This window comes from Clarias gariepinus, chromosome 19 (genome assembly GCF_024256425.1).
Source record: "Clarias gariepinus isolate MV-2021 ecotype Netherlands chromosome 19, CGAR_prim_01v2, whole genome shotgun sequence".
In the NCBI taxonomy this organism is placed as follows: Eukaryota; Metazoa; Chordata; class Actinopteri; order Siluriformes; family Clariidae; genus Clarias; species Clarias gariepinus.
In genome coordinates this window covers 322,882-350,411 of record NC_071118.1, presented here as the reverse complement: position 1 = coordinate 350,411, position 27,530 = coordinate 322,882, and the positions used below count along the sequence as shown (strand labels likewise).

Below are 27,530 nucleotides of genomic sequence, written 5' to 3'. Positions count from 1 at the left end.
CTTTTAAAGAATCAAGTTCCTTTTTATTTTTCTTGTATGTTTGTGTGACGTACAAAAAAACTGTCTGGTTTACTATTGTCTTTTTTTTCAAATTTTTTTTTTTTTATTTAAGCGAAGTTTCTTAGAAAAATGTTCTCAAACAAGTTTATTGTAGTTCTTATTTCATGACATTTATTATTTTATATGTTTGATTTATTTATTTTTTTTGTTTTCTTTAGTCGTCAGTGCGATTGTACTGTATACCAGTGCTGCTACTGGGTCCAGAGTAAAGAAAAGAGGCTTGTTTTTTCGTTTAATGACATTTAAAAATAAGGATCAACACATCATCTTTATATAAAGTATAACTGCTGGTCTTTAGGAAAAAACACATTAAGAAACCCATGAATCTAAGAGGCACGCTATGGGGTTTTCTTTTAAAAAAAAAAACAAAACAAAAAAATAATAATATTAACAACAATGAAAACTAACAAAGGTTCGAGTCGGCGTGATGTCATGTCCTCGCCGCTGAACGAGTGAGACGTCAAACGCCGCTCAGTTTGCAGGGAAACGAAAAAAAAAAATTAAAATGTTAGAAATTGTACAAAACAAAAATATATAATATATATATATTTTAAAAAATGACAAATACAGAATTCTTGCAGGGTGCATTTACTTTTGGAAGGACAGGAAGGCAGGTCTGAGAGCAGCATTAGGACATGGCTGGAGGCATCTTTGGTTCAGTCGAACACACAACGTTAACGCAGCGAGCCTTCACACACTGAGTGAGGAATAAAAACGAACACGACGATGAACAGGAGATCGGATTCCTGCGCGTCCAATCGTCCTGATCCGGAGCATCGGACACCGTCTGAACGTGTGACGATGAAAACTTTTAACGATGGTATTCGGTCTCGGATGCTGGCGGAGCGACACGGCGTAACGCTTTCTTTTCGTCTGGGGTTTAGATCGAATCTCTAATGCGTCGCAATGCGAATCGGACGACTCGTCAGTCGAGCTCGATGCCTTCAAGTATTTGACGAATCCTGCTGGCGGCGCCAAAAGCAGCATAACAGTTTAAACGTTAACGAAAGCGGAGTGTCTCGGTGCCGCGGGCGCGCGTGACTGCGGTCAGTCGTTCAGTCAGGATCGTTTCATAACGGAACTCGGAGGCGTCTCGGATCAGACTGCAACTAGTCATCACGTTTGCACGCGAATGTGTGCGCGCGTATTCGCCGCTGCCGTGGCTCGTCTGCTGTACAGAGATGTTATGAGACGAGACGGGACGTGGATGGCCGTGTGTCTCCCCCGAGGCCATGAGGGAAGGATGGGGACAGACGTCTGACTCCGTGTCCTTTCAAACCTGCAGGAAAGTTCAGTTTGTTACACGAGTCGGATCGACAAAAAAAAAAAAAAAAAAAAAAAAAAAAAACTAAACAAAAACAAAATACAGACAAAAACAAAAACACCTGTAAAACAGATCTGCATATATCTCGAGGATAAGAATAAGTCTGATATGACTGATGAGTCCGCATGACCAGTCACGATTAAACTGTGACCTTTAACCCCCCAGAAAAAATGAGGTCCAGTAGCACCATTTTATTCTCTCTAACTCTCTCTCTTCATTCAACACGGCCTTTGTAACATACGCGCAACAAACGTATTGCAGATGTGCATAAATACCTTCGTTCATGTACGCAAAAAAATAAAATAAATCAGTTTTTTGTTTTTGCAGCAGAAAAAAAAAATCTAAAAAAATAACATTAATAAATCTAATCCAGTTTGTGCTGTACTCGAGTATGGATCAGAAACCGGTGACCCGATCGCTCAGCGCCTGCCAGATGTTCACCCAGATGTTCTCTTAAAGCGTTTAGAAAAATAAAACGAGACTTGAGACGAAGAGATCCGAACGAATGTTCAGATTTAGATTTGTGGGTTTTTTTTGCTGGAGATGAAAGCCGCTTCGCCGTGGCGTGGGAGAGCAGCCCGAGCGATTGGGACAAACGCTTTACTGATCCGGTTTTAAGGCAACACAACTGAATCCAGGAGTTTCGTGTTTTTCACTTTATGGAGCTGGAGATGACTGTGGATGGAACACTGAAAGCCCTTAACACTTTGTTTTTTTTTTGCATATGAAAGCAAAGAGAGAAAGAGAGTCCTCCTGGGAAAAGCGTCTCAGCTTTTAAAAGGAAAAAAATATATATATATTTTTAACTTTCTTAAATCTCAAACGCCTGGTTCTGTGACACCAGGAGGAGAACTGGACCGGAACCAGAGCTGCTTGAGAAGTCTGCGTCTTTCTGCAACACCACACTCTACCATCTACAGGTTTGTGAAAGACCTATGTGGAACGCTGCTCTTCATCCACCGTGAAGAGAAGCTCAGAAAAGTGACCGATACCTGACGAACCCCATGAGAGAGAGAGACTAGAGGAGACGCTCGCGAGGCCGCGGTGCAACGCAGGAGTCATGATGGCGGCCGCCTGGGCTCGACGCCGGGATTTGCGAACGACCCAGAGTGTCACGGCGAGCGGCGCCTGATTTTATGGCGCTTAGAAATGGATGTAAACATTGCTTGTGCCGAGCATCATGAGGTGTGGTGTGTGTGTGTGTGTGTGTTGGATTGATGTGAACGTCTCAAAGTGTGAGGTAACGTCTTGAGAAGAGGTTTCGTTTCCATCAACACTTCGCCTGATTAGGAACAACCCAGACCCCGAAAATAAACCAAACAACAAAACAAGCAGTTAAAAGCATCAGCGACTGAAAACATCCCAGTAAAGAAATTCCCAGTTTGGGAGAACCCCACAGCCACACCCTGACCAGTAAGCGATGCCTTCAGAAGACTATGGCTTTTAGTTTTTGTTTTCCCGCTCGTCCCTGCTCTGATCGTTTTCCTCTCTATCGTATGATGAAAATGAAAAACCTCATCAGCGTCTCAGCAAAGTGGAACGAGACCCCCCAACTCCTCCTGACTTCAGGTGGCGCTGTTTTTTTTTCCGTTTAACTCAATGAGCTAAGAAATCTCAAGTGCTTCATGTTCAGCATCTTTTACACCAAACCCTGAAGCACTGTGAGGAACAGAATGGGGAACCAAGATCGAAGCACCGTCAGAACAACAGCGCCATCTGGCTGCTTCTTCTAAAATGAAAAAGGGAGAGAAAAAAAACAAGACTGTCCGTCTGATACTGAACTAAATATTCAGACTTTTTGAGTAACTCCTTAATCTAGCGGTTTCTTCTGACGAGTTTCTTCATTCGAACATCAACGTACATCTAACACCTCACAGCAGAAGGAAAGAAAGAGGAAAAACAGAAACACGCTAACTGCGATAAGCTAAGCCAGTCTGGCTAAACTTCACAATCAGAAAGCAAAACAAACCCCAAAGACCTCACGGACATTATTCACGATTTCACGTCAAACGTCACCTCACGAAGAACAATCTGGACTGGAGAAGAATCGCAGCGAGGAAAGAAACAAAAAGACGACCCCCTTTCGTGGCTACACGCGGTACATAAAAACGAATAAGAAGAAATAAAAGCAAATAGCGCGACCGAGCAGATGCTACACGACCCTGACGCCGCGGTTATTGCCATCATCGCGACGACGTCTTAGCGAATGTTCGAGTTGTTGTTCTTTTGTGGACAAACGCAAACAAAAATCCTTGCCACATTTGCAAAAGATTCTCTGCACAGATCAGCAGTTTAGGTTCTAGCCACGCCCACATATCTCGGTAAAAGGAAAAGCCGAAGGCGTGGATTTCTTTTTTTTTTCCTTCGGAGTAAAAACAAAAAAAGAGGCAGCGAGTAACTGACTGTGAACTATAAACTGGACACAAATCCCCCCGCCCCACTTTTTTTTTTGCATGAAATCGTCGCGGTTGTTAGCATGATGGCGTAACCGTAACCCAGTCGTGTAGCGTACGCCGGAACTAAAGCTAAGCGAACATCAACAAATCTCCAATCTGCGAGACGAGCCCCTCGGGAATATGACTTATTTCCATCCACAGACTCAAAAACCTGATTAGGATTGTTGGAAAAAAAAATTTTTTTTTTTGTTTCAGTTTTTTTTTTTTTTTTGCAAAAAAGAAAAGCAGTACTTGTTTATTTGCTTTTTAAAAAATAGGGAAAAAAGGGGTTATACGTCGATATACATATTCTTTTTTTTTTTCATATATATGCTGCAAAAAAACTAAATTAATATAAAGGATAAAAAGGAGAAAATAAACGAGTTGTTTTCAATTTTTTTTTCCACGTCATAATCGTGATCTTCGTTGCCACCCGCTGCCATGCTAGCATCATAACCGGCGTGCTAGCATGGCAACGGAAACTATCATCATAAAATGGTACAGTAGTAGAGATAGCTAGACCACGAGGGGGCGGGCTCTCCCGGGAAGAGGTCCGCGGAGAGGTCCAGTGACTGGTCATGCGGCTCGCTGTCAGGAATAATGGTTGTACGGGGGGAGGGGGTGCCCGATGCCGTTCTGGTAGTGGTGGTGCTGGCGATGGCCGATGTACTCCGCGTAGCTCATCGTCATCTTTTCGCTACGGTACCTGAAAGAACAAGAGGGGAAAAAAAATTTACAGAATCGGGTTAGAACTGTGTAAAAAACAGACAAACACAAGATGAAGAGGATCAGGAGGTACAGAGATAAGTCCATCAGCATCGCTTATGAGAACATTTCTGAAAAACACGCTGAATGATTTATCCATGGAAATTCACAAAACTAAAGATTAGACAGTGATCGTCACACGCCTCTGCGTCCTGACCGATTTTAACGTAAAATGCTAATTAGCATCAGGGATGGATGCCAACGTCAGCTTAAAAGAAAAAAAAAATAGTTTAGATGTTGGACTGTTTTTCCTGCATGTAGACATGCGTTGCTTTGATTTTCCACTAGAGGGCGCAGTTATAGCTACTGTTAGAGCTAGAGCAGTTACAATAAGGGTTTAAATTTCAGCAAAGTCGGAAACGTCCGTGTTTTGCAGCTAGCTTTTAGAAACAAACACTTATTTTCTTACATCATTCAACAGTTTAATGAGAAACTCTAAAAACATGTTTACAAACCAATTCAGCTGCTTTGAAAAATAAACTGATAATAAAATCTTAAAAATGCGATTACAGTACATCGTCACATGGCCGAGTTCTGCACAGCAACCAGTAGCTTCTTTAAAGAATTTTTTTTTAAATAATTATTAACATTAGTTAGATTCGCACAATAATATTTTAGTTATTTATTAAAATTATAAATTAATTCTGGAAAATTCTTTTAAATAAGAATAAAAAATTCAAGGAATTTAAAAAGACTATAGATAGGGGTGAGTTTTTAGGTGATAAGGATTTAGAGAGTTAAAAAATAATAATAATAACTGGTTGTGGGACGATCATTACTTTATTGGAAAAAAAGTAAATGAACAGATATAAACTAGACATTTTATAAACATTTTAAAAAGTGTTTTGAGTCACGAGGAGATGAGAGTGAGCGACGTCACCGCCCCGCCCTCCCTTGTGGCTCGGTGAGAGAAACACACACGCATGCACAATTGTGATTAGTCACAATAGTAACGTTACTTAAATACATTAAATATTATAATGAGCCAGGGTCACGTGACTCTCTCTTTAATTACCATAAGCCCTAGTCATGTGACTAAGCATGTCTTTTGTAACAAAAATATTTTAAATCACAGTTCAGCCATTAAAGTGATTATACAAGTTTACTGTCGTTTCAATAATTATTATTAGTAGTAGCAGCATTAGAGACAAAGCCTAAATATTAATGATAATATTAATAATAATAATAATGATGATGATGATTATGATGATGATAAGTTTTAGGATGAAGGCGGGGCTCCCCGAGCGATGCCATACGCACCTGGTCAGTTTGATGGTCTTCCTGAAGTCGTTAGTGATGGGAGCTTTGTATCCTCCCTTTCGCAGTAAGGAATCTATGGTTTGAATGTGGTCCCATCCTGCGAAGCGCACAGCAGAGGAGGAGGAGGAGTGAAGGTGTGAAGTGTAACGTGTTTATGACGTCAGCGCTCAGACGCAGCGCGTGAGAGATTCTCACTTTAATCACTTCTTTAACAGAATCATTTATTCTCAAACAACTTCTTTTATAAGCAGCTTTAGATCAGATCATGGACTCCCCGTCCCCGGTCACGTCTTTCATCGCTCAGTGAGGGGAACGGGTTTCAGTGAGGGGAACGGGGAAATCTCACCTTGCTCCCTTGCAACCTCTGGCAGATAGGTGGCGGTGCGCTTTGATCCTTTTTCATTGAAAAATTCTATCCTAATGCCGTGAACACCCACCTGCAGGGGGAGAGGAAGACAGATTATTGAGATGATTAGCTTCTTGTATAATAAAGTTTTTTGCAGTTGTTCATGTACAAAGGAAAGTTTAATTTATTTTTTTTTTTTATTATTGTTGATCTTGAAAGTCTAAAGCCGGTTCTAGACTCAAAACGCAGCGAGGCTCTCTGACCTGGAGCAAAACACTGGTTTAATAAACATGGATTATTTATTTAATTGTTTTTGGTAAAGTCAGATATAAACTTCCTAAATTAAAAAACAAAATCACAACAAAATAAATAAAAAATTACAAAACCTGACCTCGGTTAAGCTGTTTATTGTAAAACCATTTATACCTGCAGTTTATTCTTTATGTAAATATGAACACACATTTATATCTAAGCCTTAGACATGTAGACATTTATACACACACACACACACTCCTGATGCTAAATGATGAGACCTATGATTGTTGTACACATCTTCTTGATGTTGAAAGTCTTTAAGAAGCGTTAAGTCTTTAAGTCTTCTCTTGTTAAAGTCTTTAAGAAACGTTTTATAATTAAACTCTTTTATCCAAAAAATGCTGTAGTGAAGATTTAACGGATTCTACAAAGAGAAGAATAAATCCCAGTAAGACGAAAGCGCCTCTAACTCCGCCCACTCGTTAAAGAATCCGTTATCTGATCCGTTCCTCCGGCGTCTGATCCACTGCTGAGTTTTGAGTTTCCTTCCTTTGTATCAGATCGGTGAGATTTCTAGTCAAAGGGCTGCTTTTAAGGTTTACAGCATAAAGAACATCTGAGACCTTAATAACTAAAAGAGATGAGATTAGAGATAAAATACAAATCCTTCACAGGCCTCCAACAATTCAGTAAAAAATAAATTAAAATCCTAAACTGTGGAGCTGAGCGAAGGTCACCCTACTGCCCCCCCAGTGCCCCCCTCCTGCCCACCGGACCTCAGCATGCACAGCAGCATCTTTAATCTCAGGAGTTAATCTTTAGGGGATTAAACTTTAGAGTGAATCAGCGCTTGGCGTCCAACACACTGCATCAATCAGAGGGACTGGTGTGTGTGTGTGTGTGTGTGTGTGTGTGTGTGTGTGTGTATAACTTGTGTTACGTGTATATGTCTGTGTATGCACATAATGCGTGAATTTAGTGTGTATATGTAATGTGTAGCGTGGGTAGTGTGTGAATAATGTGTAAAGTGTGGTGTGTGTGTGTGTGTCCTGAGCCGTCTGTCCTCACTCTTGGTTTCCTCGCCTGCATTTCAGAGTAAAGTGATCACTGCAGGTCCTTCAGCGCGAGCTCACACACACACGGCGTGGTGTAGACGGCGTCACGATGATTAGAGCGCGTGTGTTCAGCAGGTCACAGAGTTCGGGCAGAGGAGGGACTGTGCTGAGGACCGTTACAGTAAACAGTCTAAGGCCTGGTGAGGCTTTAGCAGAACAGAAACCAGCGCAGCAATGCATTCTGGGTAAGACTGAGGAGCTCAGGGTGAGGAAACATCTGTCTCTCATGAAGTGGTTTGTGTGGGTCAAACAGGACAAACATCTGAGTGATCAAACAGTGATCCTCAATCATCATCGTCTTCATCACCTCCTCCTCCTCCGGGCGTACTTAAGTGTCCACTTTATTTCATTTTACGTCAAACCATAAGTGGTGAGTGAGCGAGGCAAAGATAAAAAAAAATTTAAATCACAGTAAAACATCGCAGGTGAGTAACAACTCGACGAGGCTCAGTCAATCAGATTTCAGAACCATCAGGTTTTTGAGCGATTAGTTTATAACGATCGAGCCGCGTCATCAGGATCAGTGAAAGTTCATCCTGCAGCCTGTTTATCTCTCAGCTCACGTCCCGTATGGACACACACACACACACTGCAGGACAACCCGGGGATCGCCCACACACCTGTCTCACTTTCTCACACACACGCGCGCTAGACGTGCCTGAAGCCAACACACATAATTACCCCAGCATTCGCGGCTATAACGCGCCGCTCCGTAAGTGCCTCATTGGAGATGTTTATATGCTAATGTTTCATAAATATGCATTAATTCTGATTAGAGATTAAAGTGCAAATGGAATCAAAATCTGTTTCTCAAAATGTTTTGTTCCTTAAGGACACGGAACAGCCTCAGACTCATTTTATTTTCAAGGAAAAAAATTATTTTAGAGAAACTCTTTCTAATCTTAAAGTGAAGCGCTCTTTAGAACTGTGTAGGCCACACCCCCTGAAGGCGTCTCTTGCACTATAATAGAAGCTCATTAGCGGTAAAAATGGTTCGTTAGAGTCTCATTTAGGTATTAGTAAAAATAAACAAATTTTAAAAATGAAAAACAAATCATACACAGGTGCGACTGCAAACCATGAAAATAAACAAAAACAGTTGTCATAAAGGATGTTAATGACTAATCATGAACTAATTGTTAATTTTGCTTATTTTTTAATAATGAATTTTTTGTTTTGCATGATATTTCTCAGTAGCTCAGGTGTCTATTACCCTATTCACCACAAGAGGGCGCACCTGCGGTTCAAGCATCGAGCAGGATTTTTAGAGACCAGAGCGCGGAGAGACGGGAGCGGGACCTTTAAAAGTCTTATAGTTTTAATTCAAGTTTTTTGTTTGTTTGTTGGAGTATTTAACTAAATTGTTTGGATTTCATGGGTATTAATTATTAATGATGAATCAATTCTTGCTAAAGAACATGATCAATTATCAGTTAATAAAAACATGCAATTTGCTAGGACTCGCCGATACGACTGGAATATCACATCAACCATAACTTATAACATAACAGGATTCAAGATCATGATGTATAGAATTGCTAACAAGTTTAAGTAATAACAAGAATAACGCGAAAAAAAGTTATGGTAAAAAAAAAACACAATAAAGAGATTACTTTAAAACGATGCAACATTTATGCATAAAACTTTATCAGAAACTTCATCAGATACCGGGCGTGGCCTTTTTGGAAGATAAAGATTTGGTTTAAGAGAAGATGAGGATCTCATGAAAAGTGTGATGTGGAATTATTTATGATAATAATCTAGCACTCAGACGATGTCCACATGGGGGCGCTGTTCATGTTCGGTGGTGTTAAACGTCTTACCTCCCAGTCTAGATAATCACCAACATCCTCGAAGTTGGTGAGCAGAGACACTGAGCAGAAGAGGCGCGGCAGCTCCTCCCTCGTCATCGGGGGAAAGCGGCTGTCTTTAAGGGCACTGAGGGAGGGGAGAAAAGGGAGGGGGGAGACAGGGGGAGGATTATTAGAGACGACAGGGCATCATGTCCATAACATTTTAATGTAACTAATTAGAAACGAGACGTGACTGAGGCTCCGCCGATGATCTGATGTTCTGCTTCAGTTCCTGTTGGTTCCATTACACCGCCGCTCATGTTGTTCAGCATCACGGCGTGCGAGAAACGCCCGCTCTATCTGCTCTCTCGCACACACGCGCACATGCAAACAACAGATGAGATCCACAACCCACCCTTGCAAAGAGAATAAAGACCGTCACCATGTTGCGAAGGAGAAACGCTCTGAGGAGTCACGGGTTGGAAAACACAAAGTGAGGAGAAACGCAGCTAATTTTATACCGCATGTGTTTTCATAAAGCAGATTTTGGATTTGACACACAACGGAACGACGTATATGAAAGTGACATCATCGTGTTTACGGATTCAGGAATCTGCTGCGCACGAAATGGGAACGCATCTGATTGGCTCTCGCTTTCACAACACGCACAGCTTTACTTTAGCGCTCCTCGAACGTGTGAATCACTTCTAAAAACGTGCGAAGCCACTACTTTGAGTCGAGACAGACTGCTAACGAGCTGGAGCGTTCTGTTTAACGCTGTAGGGATGTGAATCAGCTCTTCTGAGATAAACCACGAGTACTGAACCATCATCATCATCCTCATCCTCCCGCTTCTTCTTCTTCTCTGACAAACATCCGCACGCTGAACCCGCAGCCGCGGCGACACCAAGTTAGCGTTGTGTTCACAGGTTCATTTCACAGCAGCAGAGATGGTGTGAAGATTAGGAAAGCTGGGTGTCGGAGAGACAGAGACAGAGGGGTACAGCTGTCGCCTTCACTTCACTTAAACCGGGCGTCGGCTCGCAGGGGACGAGTGTCTCGCTTTTAATTTGAAACGGAAACGTGGAACCATTTCTGCGTTAAAGAAACGAACCGGAGGTCTAGCTTAATTTCCTTCATCATTGGACAGCATGGTTATCGTGGCAACATCTCGTTCACATGGATTCGAACTAATTAGAGATTAAGGGTTTAAAGTAAAAAAAAAAAAAAGAAAACTCGTAAATAATGTCAAACATATTTATGTAACATTTATGGAAGGAGTCTCCAGTGTCAGTGCTTTAGAAACTGTATTTAAAAAATGTGAAACATTAAACTTGAGTTTATGAGCGGTTGGTGCGATATCGCCACCTACAGGACTGAAGTGGCGATGTTCACTCTGATCGGACCGTTAGATCAACGCTGCCTACATCACGAATCTCGGCGTTATGACTCCAAACATACAAAATAAGCACCGATGCGTCCTGGAGGTTACCGTGAGTTAGAACTGCGCTCTACAGTGACGTGTACAGGTGAGCAGTGTACCTGTGTGTATTCTGACTGCTCCAACACTGTAAGGTGTGTGTGTGTGTGTGTGTACGCAGTAAGAAATTTACAGCTAAGAGGTGCTGCAGAGGTCACCGCTCCTGCCGTATGTGAGCGGCCATTTTGATTTGTCGTCACTTCCTGAACTCGGGGACGAACGAGGAGATGTGTGGAGCTCTCCACAAGTCTCAGAAACACACACACACACACACGTTTCATTCTTCTCACAAAATGAGCGTCTGATAAATATCACTGTAGACGTGCGCGATGAACGTGACCACAGCGGGAGGAAGTGGAGAGATTAGAGACGCCAGAGCCGAGGGTTCCATCAGAGGAAATGACTTCTTATCTCACATGATACAGAGAGTGATTGAGAGACAATGAGAGAGAGAGACAGTGAGAAAGAGAAAGAGAGACAGAAAGAGAGACAGTGAGAGAGACAAGGAGAGAGAGAGAAACATAGACAGACAGTGAGAGAGGGAGAGGCAGAGAAAAAGAAAGAGAGAGAGACATAGACAGTGAGAGAGGGAGACAGAGAGAAAGACAAAGAAAGGCAGTCAGAGAGAGAAGGAGAGAGAGAGAGAAACATAGACAGTGAGAGAGGGAGAGACAGACAAGAAGAGAGAGAGAGAGAGAGAGAGAGAGACATAGAAAGACAGAGGGAGAAACAGAGAGAGAGACCATCAGGGAGAGGGAGAAAGAGAGACGGTAAGAGAGAGAGAGTGAGAGAGAGAGAGAGAGACAGTCAGAGAGAGAGAGAGAGAGAGAGAGAGTCAGAAAGAGAGAGTGAGAGAGAGAGACAGTCAGAGAGAGAGAGAGAGAGAGTGAGAGAGAGAGACAGTCAGAGAGAGAGAGAGAGAGAGTGAGAGACACAGACAGAGGGGGTAAGACTACCAAGAGGACGAGTCCTGCCCCAGCGCTGGTGCTGTGATTTAACACCACAGAGTTGTACCACAATTGAACAAGTGTTTAGTTGTAAAATTAATCTCTCGGTTCACCCGCATGGAAACGGCAGAGAAAGCGACGTTCCCTCCAGCACCCTAAGTTACGGCTCCGCACTCGTCCCTACGTCCCCTCACGGACATTTTCTGACCAGTGGCACAGATAACCGTTACGGCTGTTCTGTAACACGGGTCTCTCTCACACTCGGGGACGTCACACACCATATAAAGCAGCTAAAAACCAGCGCCAGCGGGACTCGCCGATTCGATTACCCCCTAATGTGACAGCATATATGAGGAGCCCCTCCCCCTGCCCTGTTGCTTGGCTCTGAAATACAGAGATGTTTCAGCTGGGGCATGCACGCAGACACACACACACACACACACACACACACACAGGTGTAGCTCAGAGACGTGTTACCCTGTTAAAGAAACAGTAATATACGGGACCTTTAAGGACAGATCTTGTTCGTACCTGGAGGCTGCCTGTATCTACGGTGTGTGTGTGTGTGTGTGTGATGTCTAGCGCTTGGAGCTCCATCACAAAGCGTGAACGTTCAAATCCCTTCAGTTCTGCGAGCACTGAGCCCCGGGACACACAGACACACACCCTTTTATTTTCAGATTTTGTTATAACTCTAAATAATTAGCTCAGGACGCTGTGCTGCTGTATGAATAGTTTAGAGCTCCACCTGCAGGATTATAAAGGAACAGCAACATTTTACCAACTTAAACGCAATAAAAATATAAACACATTTATTTAAAAACAATCAACTTTGCAGTGATTTGGGAAACAGGAGTCACGCGCTCTGACCTCGGCCACGCCCCGGTCCTGACCTTCTGCTTCAAAGGGATCGAGTTACAGCGACCCCCAGAGTCCCGTACTCCACTGCGTCAGCACTTTAAAGGGGAAATAAACCTTTTCATTTTTTTTACAAATTCAGATTCGTTTTAAGAAATCGGAGCTAAATTCTGTGCGATTATAAAATTATAACGAGTGTAAATCCTGGGGGCGGAGCTTTATGTACACACCCTTGTGTACGACTTCAAAACGTCCTACACCTTAAAACAATCTCCTCATTGTTGTGTTTGATTTCCATAAAATAATATAAACGACACGAGTGTACTGACGATACAAAGTTCCGAACCCTGACAGCTTGCCTAGTCAAACCCGATCCGTCATCCAAACAGAAGGGTGGAGGAACCATCTAGAGTTATACACACACGCAAGTCTCTACAGACACTCCTGCACACTTCTCACACTGATGAGATGAATAATACAAGAGCCTTGATGTGGAGAGCACAGTCACACACACACACACACACACACACCTCTCCACGGATCGTTATTTTTACAGAAACTCATCAAGGAGTTGTTCAGGATTAAGCCGTCACTCCAAAGACTCCTAACCTTCCCTGATTTCTTCCCATAATACTTTAAACAGCAGAACTCGTGCAGCTCCTACAAACACGTCCATGATGTGTGTGAGAGAGAAAGAGAAGAAGCAGAAGTTTCAGCAGATGTGTGTTTTAACTACAGACAAACTGGCGATTTATTATTACACCAAACGAAGTGTGACTCAGAGTTGATCAGTGTTGCTTCATCACCTGAGCTTCTCTAACCCTAAAGACGAGGGGCGTGTCCCACTCAGAGAGACACGGGATCGAAGCTTATCAGAACTCATCGACGCCGTGCTGGAGCAGAGCGGGGACGGCGTCCTGAAGAGGACTTTAAGACAACTGGCTGAACATCGAGTCTTTAGGGATCGCGACATTCCTGGACTTTAACTCTGACCTGGACACGACGGACAGCTGGAACGAGACAAGAATTCCTTCATGTCTAAGAGGAAAGTCTCGATTGAGCGCCAAGTGCATTAGAAGTGCGGAGGAGGAGCACAGGCCCAGAACCAATAATAAAAAAATAAATAAATAAAAACAGGAATAATTTATAATAATTAGTATAATAATTAAATAATCGTCATAAGATGATAAACCGAGCGTCAGGGACATCGGGACGCCCTGCAGTGAGACGTGACCTCGGCTCCAGGGTCAACGTCCCAGCAACGCAGTTATAACGCGGCCAATAGGGAACTCGCGTGAGAAACTTCCAATGAGATCCGGCCAGTCCGAGCAGATGTCCGAGTGTGTACACGTGCGAGTGTGTGTGTGTGTGCGTGCGTGCGTCCCCTCGAACCTTTTAGCGCGTTGTTTTCAAGTTCCCAGACACGCCCCTGGGAGACACGGCGCGAGGGGTTTCCTCAGGAGAGGAGGATGATGATGCCTGAACACAGCGTTACAGGTGATCACAGATTACGCCAAGTAAATAAATAAACAAACAACTCCAAAAGCGAACGGTTCTCTCGGCCCTGAGAGACGTCGTCCTGGTTTTATGTCCGTTTCACACAAAACGAGACGACAGACCGACGCCACGAGGGAGCCTGAGCACACGGCGTGGAGAGGAGACGAGGACGTCCTGCTGCTAAACACACACACACACACACACACACACTCTCTCTCTCTCCATTAGCCATGTGTATCGAGTGCATGCCTGCTGTGCAGCTCTCTCACACCATCCTGTAATATTTACTCTAATTACATCACTTTATGTTTATTATTATATTATTTATATATAACAATTTGCACTTGGTTGTAACGTATCCTGTATAACCAACACACATCACACACACACACTCTCTCCTATTTCAATTCTATCTTATTACATAAACACAGTATTTTTTTTTTTTACATTTTAGGTCACAGGCGGTCGTATAAGCGTCTCACTGCACATCATACAGTGTATATAACAAATAACATTTTAATTAGTAAAATTAGACATGACTGTGTATTAGACTGCCAGACGTCATGTGACTTCTGAGTTAACATTAAAAGAAAAAAAATAGAAAAAAAATTCTCCCAAATGTATATCTCCCTAAAAAAAAAAAAAAAAAAAAAACCCAGACAAGACAAACGGAGATGATTGACAGGCATGTGTGTGTGTGTGTGTGTGTGTGTGAGAACACACTCATAGACTGACGCCTGCGGCTTTAGTTCAGCAGCGTTCAGAAAGTGAAAGACGTTAAACACATTCAAGTCCAGGTGGATTTTTGGAGCTTTGTGATTTTTAAGTCACACTAATGTTTACTGTCTGATTTGTTTCTCAGGCGGCTAAATTTCATTCAGGTTTTAAAAACTATCCAGTATAAGGTATCTAACAAACTGAAATGCTGTAACAATGTCTGTTGCTAATTGTTTTTTTTTTTAATGCAGATTTTCTGCTCTGCACTCTAGTCCAGTAGGTGGCAGTATTGCACCAACCGCACAAAAAGTCAAAAGAAGAAGATGGAAGCGGTTTGCATTTTCAGTAGCACTGTATTATAAAGAAATTATCAATTTACTGAAATAATTAAGGTGTGAATTGATTCGGGATCGAAAACTGATTTCTTAACTCTATAAACTGATTTAACCAAAACCGATCAAATGACATTGGAGGATATTCGCGCGGCTCTAACAGTGAGCGTCTGTTTTACACTAACCAGGCGTCCAGTGTCACTCGAGTTCCTCGAATAAGCAGCAGCGTTCCGCTTTAAGACAGCACGAGGAGAATCTTCGTATTCTCTGGAAAGTCGTAATACCTTCACTTGCAGAAACAGACCTGACGCTCCTCTGATACGGGATTGTAACGTCAGGAGTCACGCGGTTCAGGACGCCGCTCTTGAGCAGCTAAAAGAGCTTGGTCTGCTGAACCACAAGAGTGACGTGCAGAATATAAAAGATTTTAAAAGGGAAACTAGAAACTCTGACATTAAGACAAGATGATGACGATGATGAAGTTCTGGCAGATTTATGATGGTCGCGCATAAACACGTCGCTCGTGCAGAAATATCACTCTGATATTTACTCTAAAAGCTTTCCCGTTCATTACAAAAAGCGCGGCACGGCGTGATTTAAAAGCCTGATTTACATTTCTGACTCCTTCCTGATTCTAACGTTCACTCTCTGATTAGATCGGATATTAATAACTACAGTGTATATATATATAACAACTTGATCAGTGTTTCCTCCCTCTCTTTAAAGCGCAGGATTAAACACCAAAGCTCCCTGTGGCTCTAAGGGTTTTTCCTGGTGTGTGTGTGTGTATTATGTGTATACGAGCGAATACTGCTAGAGTCTCTCTTTTAAACAGAGGGGTTTATTTATACAGCAAACAGAAAGCCGCTCAGAAGCTGTGATGTCATCACAATCGGGAAACTAGGGGTCGTGACCCCACGTGGTGCTGCTTAAAAAGTTACAAAAAGGCATCACAATTCCATGTACTTAAAAAACATTATTAAACAGATCAAAGAGGGCTGCGAGCACTAAGGTTTAGAACTTGTTTAGAAAGTGTTCATGTCATGTGACTCATAACACTTTTTTTTTTTTAAATCAGACAAAACATTAGATTTTATAAATCATTGGTCTAAACTCTGTGCGCCTATGGGTGTGTCACAGGAAGCAGGAGACTCGACAGCATCTGCAGGATGAACTCTCTCCTGATGTGCCGGAGTGGCGACGCCCGGACCGAAATTTACCGCAGAACCGAGCGGCTCGAAAGGGCAACAACACTACAGAGGATAGAGAGCGCTTCCCTAATTACTGGAGCAGCTGAGAAACCTGCCTCTGTGTGCGTGTGTGTGTGTGTGTGTTTATAGAGAGGACCTGACCAGGGAATTTTCTAATAAACTGACCATATTGTGCACGTGTTAATGACCTAAAATACCTAAAATATATAAAGTAATAAAATATGAAATTATAGAAATACAAATAGAAACCTTAGCTGGGAAATTTACAGTATGTACAAAGTAAAAAACTACTGAAATAGAAGTGTATGAGATGTTAATCAGTGTTGTGTGTAAGGTGTTACAGAGTAACGTTAGAGTACTTGGATTACTTTTTTGATGTAACGAGTAATCTAACGCACTATGTCTGCCATTTAAGTACACAGTTATAGTTATAATCCGTTATTCAGACAATTTATGTAATCCATGAGCCAGATCTCACCAATAGGTTTGACTCGTGGGTGAGAAGAGGTGTTAGCTTTTGTGTGCCGCCGCGAGTGAATGCCCGACGTTCTGCAAAGTTCTTAACCAAGACTTGCTCGTTTTTCAAGTCAAAATTTATTTAAAATATTTTTCGTCTTGCAGAACACTGGCAAACAACGTTACTTGCAATCCGAGGTTTTACTGTACAAGTTTTCATAAATAATACAGCCGCTGCCCAAACTTCCCAGCCAATGAATGCAGTGCCGGTCCAAAGCCCGGATAAAATGGGAGGGTTGCGTAAGGAAGGGCATCCTGCGTAAAACCTGTACCAAGCTGTTGTGCGGACTGGATATTCCGCTGTGGCGACCCCTTGCCGGGAGCAGCCGAAAGACCAACAACATATAATACATATAATAAACCTGTAAAGTTGGCGAGTCTGTACGATATTTTTTAAAAATTATAATTTGAAGGGACGCAAGATGAATAAGAACTTTTTTGACTGTTTGTGGGGGGGAAAAATCTGGCGCTGTTAGTCCTTATCTGTCCAATCACGAGCAGAACGTCGCGTAAACGGGTATGCCGCGTGCAAACGTGACTTGGCGTGTTATCAGGAACGTAGGGGAGTTGGGGGGGGGTCAGAGAGCATTTATATTCTCAGTAGGGGTTTTGTTGACAACTGTGTGTGCGTGCGCGTGTGTTGAAATCAGCGTCTCATCTCCAAGTCTGCAAATAGCGCCAGCGTATTTCACCTTCGCTCCACTTTCAGCACTTCCTCTCCGCACAGTCACTAACGGACTGATTTTGGGAGCATCCCAGTGTGCGAAGCCGAGACCGCCACACTTGGACTTAAGATCACAACAAGGGGGCGTTCGAGTCAAACTGGGACTTGTAATAAATTTTAAAAACTAATGGACTTCAAGCTTAGTACAGTGATGAGACGCGTCCCCACACCCTGCACCTCCTTGGGCAGCTCTCAGTGACCCAGTCTTTCCTTTAATTTGGATGGATTTAAAAAATTAAAAATAAAAACCTTACCATTTTTTAAATTAGTGTATTTTTAAATTAAAAATATAGATACCGATCATCAGGCCCAAGCATCTTACACCTTTTACTTTAATTTGGACAAAATAAAAATTATATATTTTTTTATTGTTTTAATTTAATTTAAAAAACGTTCTATATTTATTTAATATTTTAGACTGTTTATTTGTTACACTTGAATTATTATTAAAGTTTGAATTATATTACAAATATATTATAAACATTAATATTTTATTTTTAAAACTAGTAAAACATTTTAATAATTACATTTTTTTTTATTAAGCATCAAAAAACTTTAATAAAAAAAAATTTGCTGGACTGATTGTTTTTTCTTCCTCGTCCTGATGGACCCCTGAACAGACCCCCTCCCCCCCCCCCCCCCCATATGAACAGACGCCCCACAGACAGACGATTCATCACTCTGAGCTCCAACGTCTCATCTCTCATGTGTCTCAACTTTAAATGTTGTGTGTGTGTGTGTGTGTGTGTGTGTGTGTGTGTGTGTGTGTGTGTGTGTGTGTGTGTGAGAGAGAGAGAGAGAGAGAGAGAGAGAGAGAGAGAGAGAGAGAGAGAGAGTGTGGGATACAGTGGCACAGAAGTAAATAAAACCCTGCCATCTTTACAAGGTCTCGCGAGTGTGTTACTCCTCCTCACCCCCGCGTCTCTTTCTCTCTCTCCCTCCAGTGGGGTGTGTGTGTTTATATATATATATATATATATATATAGAGAGAGAGAGAGAGAGAGATATAGATATATATATAGATAGAGAGAGAAAGAGAGAGAGAGAGAGAGAGAGAGAGAGAGAGAGAGAGAGTAAAAAGACTAAAACAGGAAGCTGATCCTCTCCGGAGGGGAACAGTGCCCCCTCTCTGCCTGGATGATGTCTGTTAGTGTAACACTGCAGTGATAAACCAAATGAGTCGGGGTTACAGTGAACAGGAAGTGAACAGGAAATGCGTACCTGGTAAGGGTGTACTCCCTGAGTCCTGAGTGCAGGTTCATGGCAGAAAATGTACCTATACAACCCCTCAGCCGCTTGTCCCGGCCGATCTTCCACGTGACAAACAGCGGGCTGCGGAGAGAGGAGGGGGAAATTACTCGTCAATACAACTCACTACAGAAATATAAATAACATTTTTTATAATCAACATTTACAAAACACAGATTTAAACAGGTAGTACCATGTGTGTGTGTGTGTGTGTGTGTGTGCGCGCAAAACAAACAGGGTGTGAGACATACAGAAATGTATTTACTGACCCGCCTTAATATGTCCTGATCAGTGATAGATCTAACAGTCTCTCCAACTTAGCTGTCTGTCTGTCTCCCTTTCAGTACGTCTCCCTCTTACTCTCGCTGTCTTGCTCTATTGTGGCGATTCTGTCTCTCCCTTTAACTGTCTCTCTCTCTACACATGGCTTGTTGTGTTACCGAGGGGTCGGAGGTTAAACTCGTCCGTCCTGAACATACAGCTGAAAAACATTCTAAAGTAACAGACCGACACCGGAGACTCATTACATAAACATTATAAAAAGTAATAATAATAATAATAATAATAATAATCATAACCCAACCACATGAGTTATCGCGCGTTTGAAACGTTATTCACACTCCACTGTCCGAGTAAACGAGCCGTTACTATAGAAACACTATTGAATCAGAACCAGCACGGTAATAAAAACCCGGAGCTCGAGTTACAGTCCGGCTGCTGCTCTCTCACTCTCTCACACACACACACACACAAACACACAGAGTACAAGAAAGATTTAATTATGTCTGAAGGATCAGAGGTTGAATGTTTCACCTGTAAATATTTGCACTTTTTAATCAGTACATGTACGTCTCTTTATAACTCAATCGAGACAAACTGAATCTCTCACACACACACACACACACACTAGATACTGAACAATAACGATTCGCTCGAGGCCCGTCCGAGCAAACAGAACATAAATAAACGCGTCTCCTCATGGTTTTTCACGTGTGATCTGGTCACCAAGGTGCCGAAGCCGCTCCGTTCAGCATCCGGAGGAACATCTGGCTGCGTTTGTGAACCCGCACCTTCACTCCAGCGTGATGGATGTTTCTGAACGCTGCACTCTGGACACGCGCTGAAAGAGCAGCTCCGGCGGATTAGAAACGATTGGAGTTCGGGTTTATTCCTGATGATTCAGCAGCACGAGGAACACGCGGGCATAAAAAAGAAGAAAAAGAACCTCGGCGTCTTTTGCGGCGCGTTCGCTTAGCGAGGCGTGGAGAGTGCTGACTGCACGAACCGTCAAACAGAGAGCAAAGCGGTTTGAGCAGCGCTGCCTGCCTTCTGGAGCGGGCACACACACACACACACACACTTCAAAATACCTGAGCAGGGGGAAAAACTTTTACTTTAAAGTCAGAAAAACTCAGAAGTCGCCCGCAGCTACAGAGTAAACATGCCCTGGAGTTCAGGCCACGCCCCCTTCTTTTCCTCCTTAAACCCATGTGATGTAATAAGAAGCTACAACGTCACACACCTGGTGTACATCTGCGACAAAAGAATCTTAAAAAAACAGAAGCGCGATGATACTGATGCAACTGTACTTAGGGCCCAAGCGCTACGTCATCAGCTCTATGACATCATGGTGACTATCAGCTCACTGTGAGAGTGTTGATATTTTATAGTGCAGATGTCGGTGTGTCCGAGGCCTCTATTGTTTTTCCTTTTTCTTTTTTTACTTTCCCGTCGCCCCTCTTGGCTTGACCCTTAAGATCAAAACCAGGAAACGCTCAGGGTCGTTATTCTTTCATTAATTTATTTTTTATAAAATACCATCATGACCAATAAAATGAAGGCCCTCGTCAGCCAACGACTTTAATATTGCGTCATGTGACCCATGTTCCTGAAGCGGAAAAGGCTCAAAATCCCCGCCCCGCCCCAAAAAAAAGGGAACATTTCCACCTGATGCGCGAGAGTAAAGCTGAAACGCTTCATTTAATTTCACGCTGAAACTCGAGAACAAAAACAGATTTGATAAGTGTTTATTCAGGTAAAATAGGAGAGAGTGACGCGTACATCAGGAGCTCTGTGTGTGTGTGTTTTTTTTCTGTGTGTGTGTGTTTGTGTGTGTGTGTGTGTGTGTGTGTGTGTGTGTGAGAAAACAGACAAGCGGGATTAATTCAAGTGGAAACGTGTCTTGTGTCAGATCCCCTGACGCTCTACTCTGAACACGAGGGGAAGGACAAGTTCGAATCCCACGGGTCTGAGCGAGCTAAATCAGTCATGCTCGCAGGGTGTGAGGGGCGTGGTCTCTCTCTCTCTCGCACCAAACGCGTGCATCTGTGAGCTGGTGTATATCAAAGGGGGCGGAAACTAACAGAACTGGGCGTTGTTAAAGGAGAAACATTTAGGGTTTTTTTTTTTCCTGAGCCGAAGCGCTGAAGAGAGTTCATGTAGGAAGGAACTCAGGGGTGGAGGACACGGGTCCCAGCTTCCTTTCTTACTGCACACCTTCGACATCTGCCATCCTGTAGACTTCCGTCACACACAAACACACGAGCGAGTGTGTCCGCCTGAGCACGTGTATGTGATGTTCAGTGTGATGAAACATTGTAAGGCCGCGCCCGTTTCACAAAAAAACAACAATCTAAGGATTTTTTTTCTTTTGTTAAAAATGATTAAAAACGCATCATAAAATCCTGACGTTTCAGAATGTTCGTTATGACCCGCGATTGATTCAATAAATTAAGATTGTTTTTCAACCATCACACGTGACTTTCATCTAATTCTAACGTGGAGGGACGTGTCTGTCCTCTAAAACAGCATCTAAAACCAACCGCCCGTTCTCAGTCAAGTCACTTTCGCAGATATACATCTCTGATACGTGGTCATGTGACTTGAACAACATAATTGTAAAACATGAGCTTTGTAAAACGTGCTGAAATCCCTGAGGGGGGGAACGGGCTTAATTTTAACTCCCACCAGATTGTGATCTCAAGATCCGTAATAATCACTCAGACTCTCTGCAAACGTGAAGAGAAAAAAAAATCTTTTTAAAAGCACTTTATCAGTAAAGATGATTAAAAATAAAACCCATGCAGCTGTGCGGCGCTGAACACAGAGTGCTCGGGAATTCATCATCAGGCGTTTCCTTTTGACCTCTAAATCTCGGGACAGACAAACAAACAAGGATCAAAGGATTAACACGCACCACAGCCCGGACGGGACTCGCTCGTCTCTCGGTCATGTGACATCACGACTACAAAAACACACAACCTCAAAACCAAACCGTGATGTCAAGTTTTACAGGTTTGGACGATTTGCTTGTTTTTCACTTCCTGCAGGTGAGAACACGGGTACGGATCTCACACACACACACACACACACACACACACACACAGTCCGAGACATGAGGTGCGTTTCGATCCTGAATCTGATTCTGCGGGAAATAAATTGGACACGAAGACGTTTGAGCCCCAGCGGCACTGCGGGAACGTCACAAAAAAAAAATTATAAAACAAATTTGAACCAACAGAATCACACTGTCACGTTTCCTGGCTATAGGCTAGCTTTCCAGGGTTTGTGCTAGCTAGCGCAACATGATGCTAGCTTTTATCCTGAGTGTGGCGGTATGGCAAAAAAAAAAAAAAACAATCCATTTACTCCATTGCTCTGCCAGACATACATATATTACACACCATATATATGGTTGGATATATATTGTTTTTATTCTAAAAGTTAAGAGCATTTTTTAAAGTATACATCATTGCAGATTTAATATTTTAAAAGGTTTTTCCACTCAGTCTACACAGATCGATCGCACAATCTGAACAAAAATAAATCAGAAAAGCGTCGTGTGACTTTTTGTTATTTATTATGCTGACCAGCGTTCTATCGTGTTGTCCTGAACATTATGTGAAAGAGATCATGTTGAGAGGAAAAAAACACCCGCAGTGATGATATATTGAGCACTGTGACATCAGCCCCATTATATCAGTGTGTGTGAAAGGTTCTCTTGTTCTTCTAAGGATTATTAGGACTCAAGCACTATGACATCAGCCCTATGACGTCAGTGTGTGAAGGCCCCTCTTGTTCTTCTGTGGATTAGTTAACTTTTTTCAGCATGCAGGGGCTTTGTGGAGGTCGTAACATGTTCAGAAAGTCACAGCATCTGCTTCTGATTCAGTTGCTCGGTACGGTGACCCGCGGCCCAGAGTTCACTTCACACGTCAAATGGAGACGAAACTGTAGAACCGAGGAGGAGAGAAAGACGCCCCCGCTCCAGTGAAGCTCCGCCTCTCCGCACCGAGTGCGCAGCTATAAATAGGGCGCTAATTCAAGAAATCCCAGTGCACTTAAACTGAGACCTGATCACATGACCGGGCTTCAGCCAACAGCTTCTCACTTCCTGTCTTCCAACTAGTGTGTGTGTGTGTGTGTGTGTGTGTAAAATAGGGGAAAGATTTAAACAAAGCTGATGAAGGCCGGATCTTTGACGTGTTCTTGTTCATTAATGAAGAGTTTGTAAAGTCAAGCTGAGACGCACGGGCTTTTAAAAATCTAAATGTTTAAAATTGCACAATTGTTCTTGCTATACATAATAAGTATAAAATCATCTGCTTGTAATGAGATTTTTACCAGTTTTTGAATTTATTTAAAAAAGAAATGTATGCATATAAATTAACTAGTTACTAATCTTTTGTTACACCTCATTAGTTGTTTCGAGCAAATTTATAAGCATTTTAAAACGTTTTTAGATTTAAGAAATGAAGTGACACATTTTTACTAAATGCTCAGGGTTCGGGGCTCTGGGTTTTCCAGCCAGGGGTGGGGGCGGGGCGGGGCAGGATGAACATTTTCAGTAAATATGATGTGCATACAAAAACGTCTCCATATCCAGCACTTGGTCTCGAACTTTAACCAAACACAATACACAAGTGCAGAAATGTACAGACAACACACTGTACTACCACGTTTGTGAGGACGGATATTACAGGTATTACAGCACAAAGCCGCCCGCACACAGTCGTATTAATACGATCAGGATCCAAAAACACATCGAAAGCTACAGAGACGCTTTACAACATCACATCTAAACCAAATTAAAGAAATAAGAATCGTCTTGTTTTATATCAAATATCATCAGCACTGTGGTACATGTACATTCAAACTTTTTACACAATTTCAATCACATCAGTGTCAAAAAAGGAAAGGAAAAAAAACAAGAAATGCAGGGAGTTTTCACTGGGATGTCGTTCTCACGTAAACACAATACAAAATACTGTATTAAATGATAGAGAGAGGGGGATAAATTAAATAAGTAAATAAATAAACCACCCCATCTAGTGACGAACTGATTTATTCAAATAAGCTGATATTCACTCTGTTAGAATCAATCAATCAGCAAACATCACAGTTAAACATCACAGTGCTGTTACCATTTATTATCAGCACGTATGGAACGCCTCTCACCCAATCAGATTACTCGGTCTGTACGGTGTCGTCTAGCCGCGGCGGCCTGACTCAGACATCAGCTGCAGTATGATGAAGGCTCCAGTAGGTGGTGTTGTGAGTAAGACCTCTCATAACAGCGACATCGTGGACACGCGCAGTGTGGGAGTATTTTATCGTATCAGAGCGATGTGTTGTTTGTAAGATGCTAAATTTTTATATTTTGTTCTCGTAACCCTTCGACAGTTCGGTTTATGTTTCGCAATAAAAGGTTGCCATTGTGCTATGGAGGTTGTGTAGAAATGGTGTCACTGAGCCGGCAGCTGCACACACACACACTAGGCTAAAAGGGATCCTGAAACAGTTAGATCTCACAAACAGAGTCTGTCTGTAAAGGAAGGTTATATTAAAGGTTGTTTCATAAATTAGTGCTCTTTGAAATAACGTCTGATGAGAGTCCACACTTACCGAAAGCCTTTTTGATTATATATATATATGATGTAAATCAGCTTTGTGAGCTGAGCGCGCAAAGCCGTGACCCCGACTGCAGAGGAAATCTCAATCACGGTTAATGGATCTGCAGCAGCTGGTCAGGAAACGTTCGGAGTAAATTAATAAAACAACTTCAAGTGCTGTTTTTCTTCCGTCGTTTTTATTTTCATTTCTTAATGAATGAATCTGTAGCTTTAACACCGTGACCGTAATCACAGACTACACACACTGCAAGGATAAACAAACTCGTGCTTTTCACAAACAGCTGGGATTCGCTCAGACTCGTCACTGAACTCGTTACTATGAGAAAATGAGTCGCCGCTAGTCTAACAGGAGACGAGGAAAAAGAAAAGAAAAACATCATCGTGAAGCCGAAGCAACACCGCTCCCTAATGGCTCCACCCACACCGATATGTTGGAATAAGCATTATGACATCAGCACTATGATGTCATCACCTCACTATGATGAGTGTTGATGTCTTTGTACGGACGTCACAGTGTGTGAGGCCTCGACTGTTTTACTATGGATTTTTTTTAAAGCAATTATCCAGGCCTTTTTGAAGATATTAACCACCAGGCCAAGTCACCTGCGGCATCGCTGCTCGGATCAACAAAAAAAAAAACAGGGCCTTGAGAGACTTCATATTGAGGGACATGACATGTCATCAAAGCACACAGGTTGTGGCGATGGCGCAGGTGCTTGGACCCGCTCGTTCACTTTTTGTTCTCTTTGAAACCACATACATCATAAACCTGCGAGTGCTCGTTATTACCGCTGTGTGATTTCGATCGATTATGTAATTTAACTAAATTGAATCAAAGCAGCGAGTCAGTTTTCATTTCCATTTTTCTATTTCTTTTTTTACTTTTTAGGTTAACTCTTCTATAGCTGCAGAATTTATTAGCGGTTGGCACAGCACCGCCACCTACTGGACTGGAGTGTGATTTCCGCTTTGTACAATCAATATGTTACACAGCACTTCAGTGTTTATTAGATACGTTTAGTAGTTTTTTTAATACTTTAACCTGTAAGAAATAAAGCTGCCCGGGATAATAAATCGACCGACCCGCTGTGACTGACAGCGCTATTCATTGTGTGTGTTTTATGGGTTTTAGAGGTTAAATTTTTAATGCTGAGACAATGTTAAGAGGTATACGAGACAGAGAGGACTGAAGGAAGACAGACTCAAACAGAAGAAAAAAAGATCTACATTTTTATCTAATTACATGTACATTACAATTGCACCAACATTATATTCATCATGAAATCTGATATAATCATCACTTTGAGAACTCTTATTTCTTATTTTATAATGGTTCTGTAGCATGGTTATTTTTTTTTATTGACAAAGAAAAACAAATAATAAATAAAAGAACAATAATTACTGAATATGCCCAAATTAATACATGAGCGAGTTAACCTTTTTTTATATATAAATAATTGTTTATAAAATACAATCACTGCCGATTAAAAAAATAAATAAATAAATAAAATAAAACAACGCTAAATGGGATTGGGTTTTTTATTTAATCATATACTTTTATTAATTTAATATTTGTTTTCTTTGTCTTCACCGCCCATGAACTCGTACCAGGGCAAGCGCTCCTCCATTACGCCACTCAAGAGCCCTGGATTGTCTTTAACTTCATAAAACTACACGTTAAGGAAATATCCATGATGCTCGTCAGATCTTCATCTCCTCATGTGGAGCACAAAGAAATAAAGTCCATGACTAAACCTGCTGCAATTAAGGCTAAAAGCTCCTGAGCACGTTGATCTCTCGAGATCGTTTTTAAGTATCCTGGTTATTAAAACGTCATCTCGGTCGTCTGAGGAGTTTTAATCTGGAGCAGGTCGTTCTGGAGTCTCTGAACGTCCCTCAGAGGGCAGCCAGAAGATACGAGAGGCTTCAGGAGATGATATTAACACTAACACAATATTACATTACAATATAATTATCTTGTCTTGACAACAAATTAAACTGTGTAAGTGCAGAGTCAATCCTGAATTAGTGCCATGGGAGATCATGGGGCTCCTTCAGTCGCTCAGGTCTAGACAGGTCTAGCCACGCTATGGGGCAATAAAATGAAGTCAGCTGACCACCTGAATGTACTGAATCACCAGAGGATCACATCTATGGAGAGTTTCATCTTTACTGGTGTGAAAGAGCGACCCTGAGAGTGTAAAGAATCATTTTCACACACGACCTGGACACCACGGAGTCCTGACCTCAACTCCAGTGAGTGTCTTTGGGACAAAATAATAATAATAGAACCTTTTTCTGTGATGCCATAACTCTTTCTAATCACTTCATTCTTTCCACATTTCATTTTCACTTTGCTTGTTTTGCTTTTCTTTGCTGCATTTCCAGCACTTGCATCAGATCAGCGCAGTGGGGGTGTAGATACGGGGGGAAATAAGAGGAAAATTTAAGTCAAATACAAAGTCATACATGATCCGACTAACAAACGGCGGACAGTGTTCTCCTCCTTCATCAATGATGTAACGCAAAGACTTTTACGCCGGTCCGTTTGTCCGGGGGAGACGTTATCAACCTGGGAACGTACTAAAGTGTGAAACGTTCAGCAGACCGCTTTGGGATTATTTTACAGGCCGAGTGTTTGAAACACAGATCTTTGGGGAACCTTAAAGTTTTTGCGATATAAAGGTACCGCACGCTTTGAGGTAGTTCAGATGCCAGGTGGAAACCTTAAGCTC

The 27,530-nt window shown here is 42.2% G+C and overlaps 1 protein-coding gene across 2 annotated transcripts in view; it reads right to left on the bottom strand.

Annotated features, from left to right (window-relative positions):
• Window positions 1-424: 424 nt before the first annotated feature.
• ammecr1 (AMMECR nuclear protein 1) overlaps window positions 425-27,530 on the bottom strand; it is a 32,346-nt gene continuing 5,240 nt past the window's right edge. Inside the window, exons 2-7 of one of the 2 annotated variants that reach the window (XR_008355819.1) lie at window positions 18,857-18,967; window positions 9,384-9,498; window positions 6,191-6,281; window positions 5,845-5,941; window positions 1,446-4,525; window positions 425-1,339 (exon numbers count right to left, since the gene is read on the bottom strand). Coding sequence is in view for 1 of the 2 variants with exons in the window: in XM_053478309.1 (XP_053334284.1) it covers window positions 4,411-4,525; window positions 5,845-5,941; window positions 6,191-6,281; window positions 9,384-9,498; window positions 18,857-18,967 (529 nt within the window). In the remaining variant the exon portion in view is untranslated. Of the gene's footprint in view, window positions 4,526-5,844; window positions 5,942-6,190; window positions 6,282-9,383; window positions 9,499-18,856; window positions 18,968-27,530 lie in introns of both variants that reach the window. The other variant, XM_053478309.1, reaches the window with a different exon arrangement.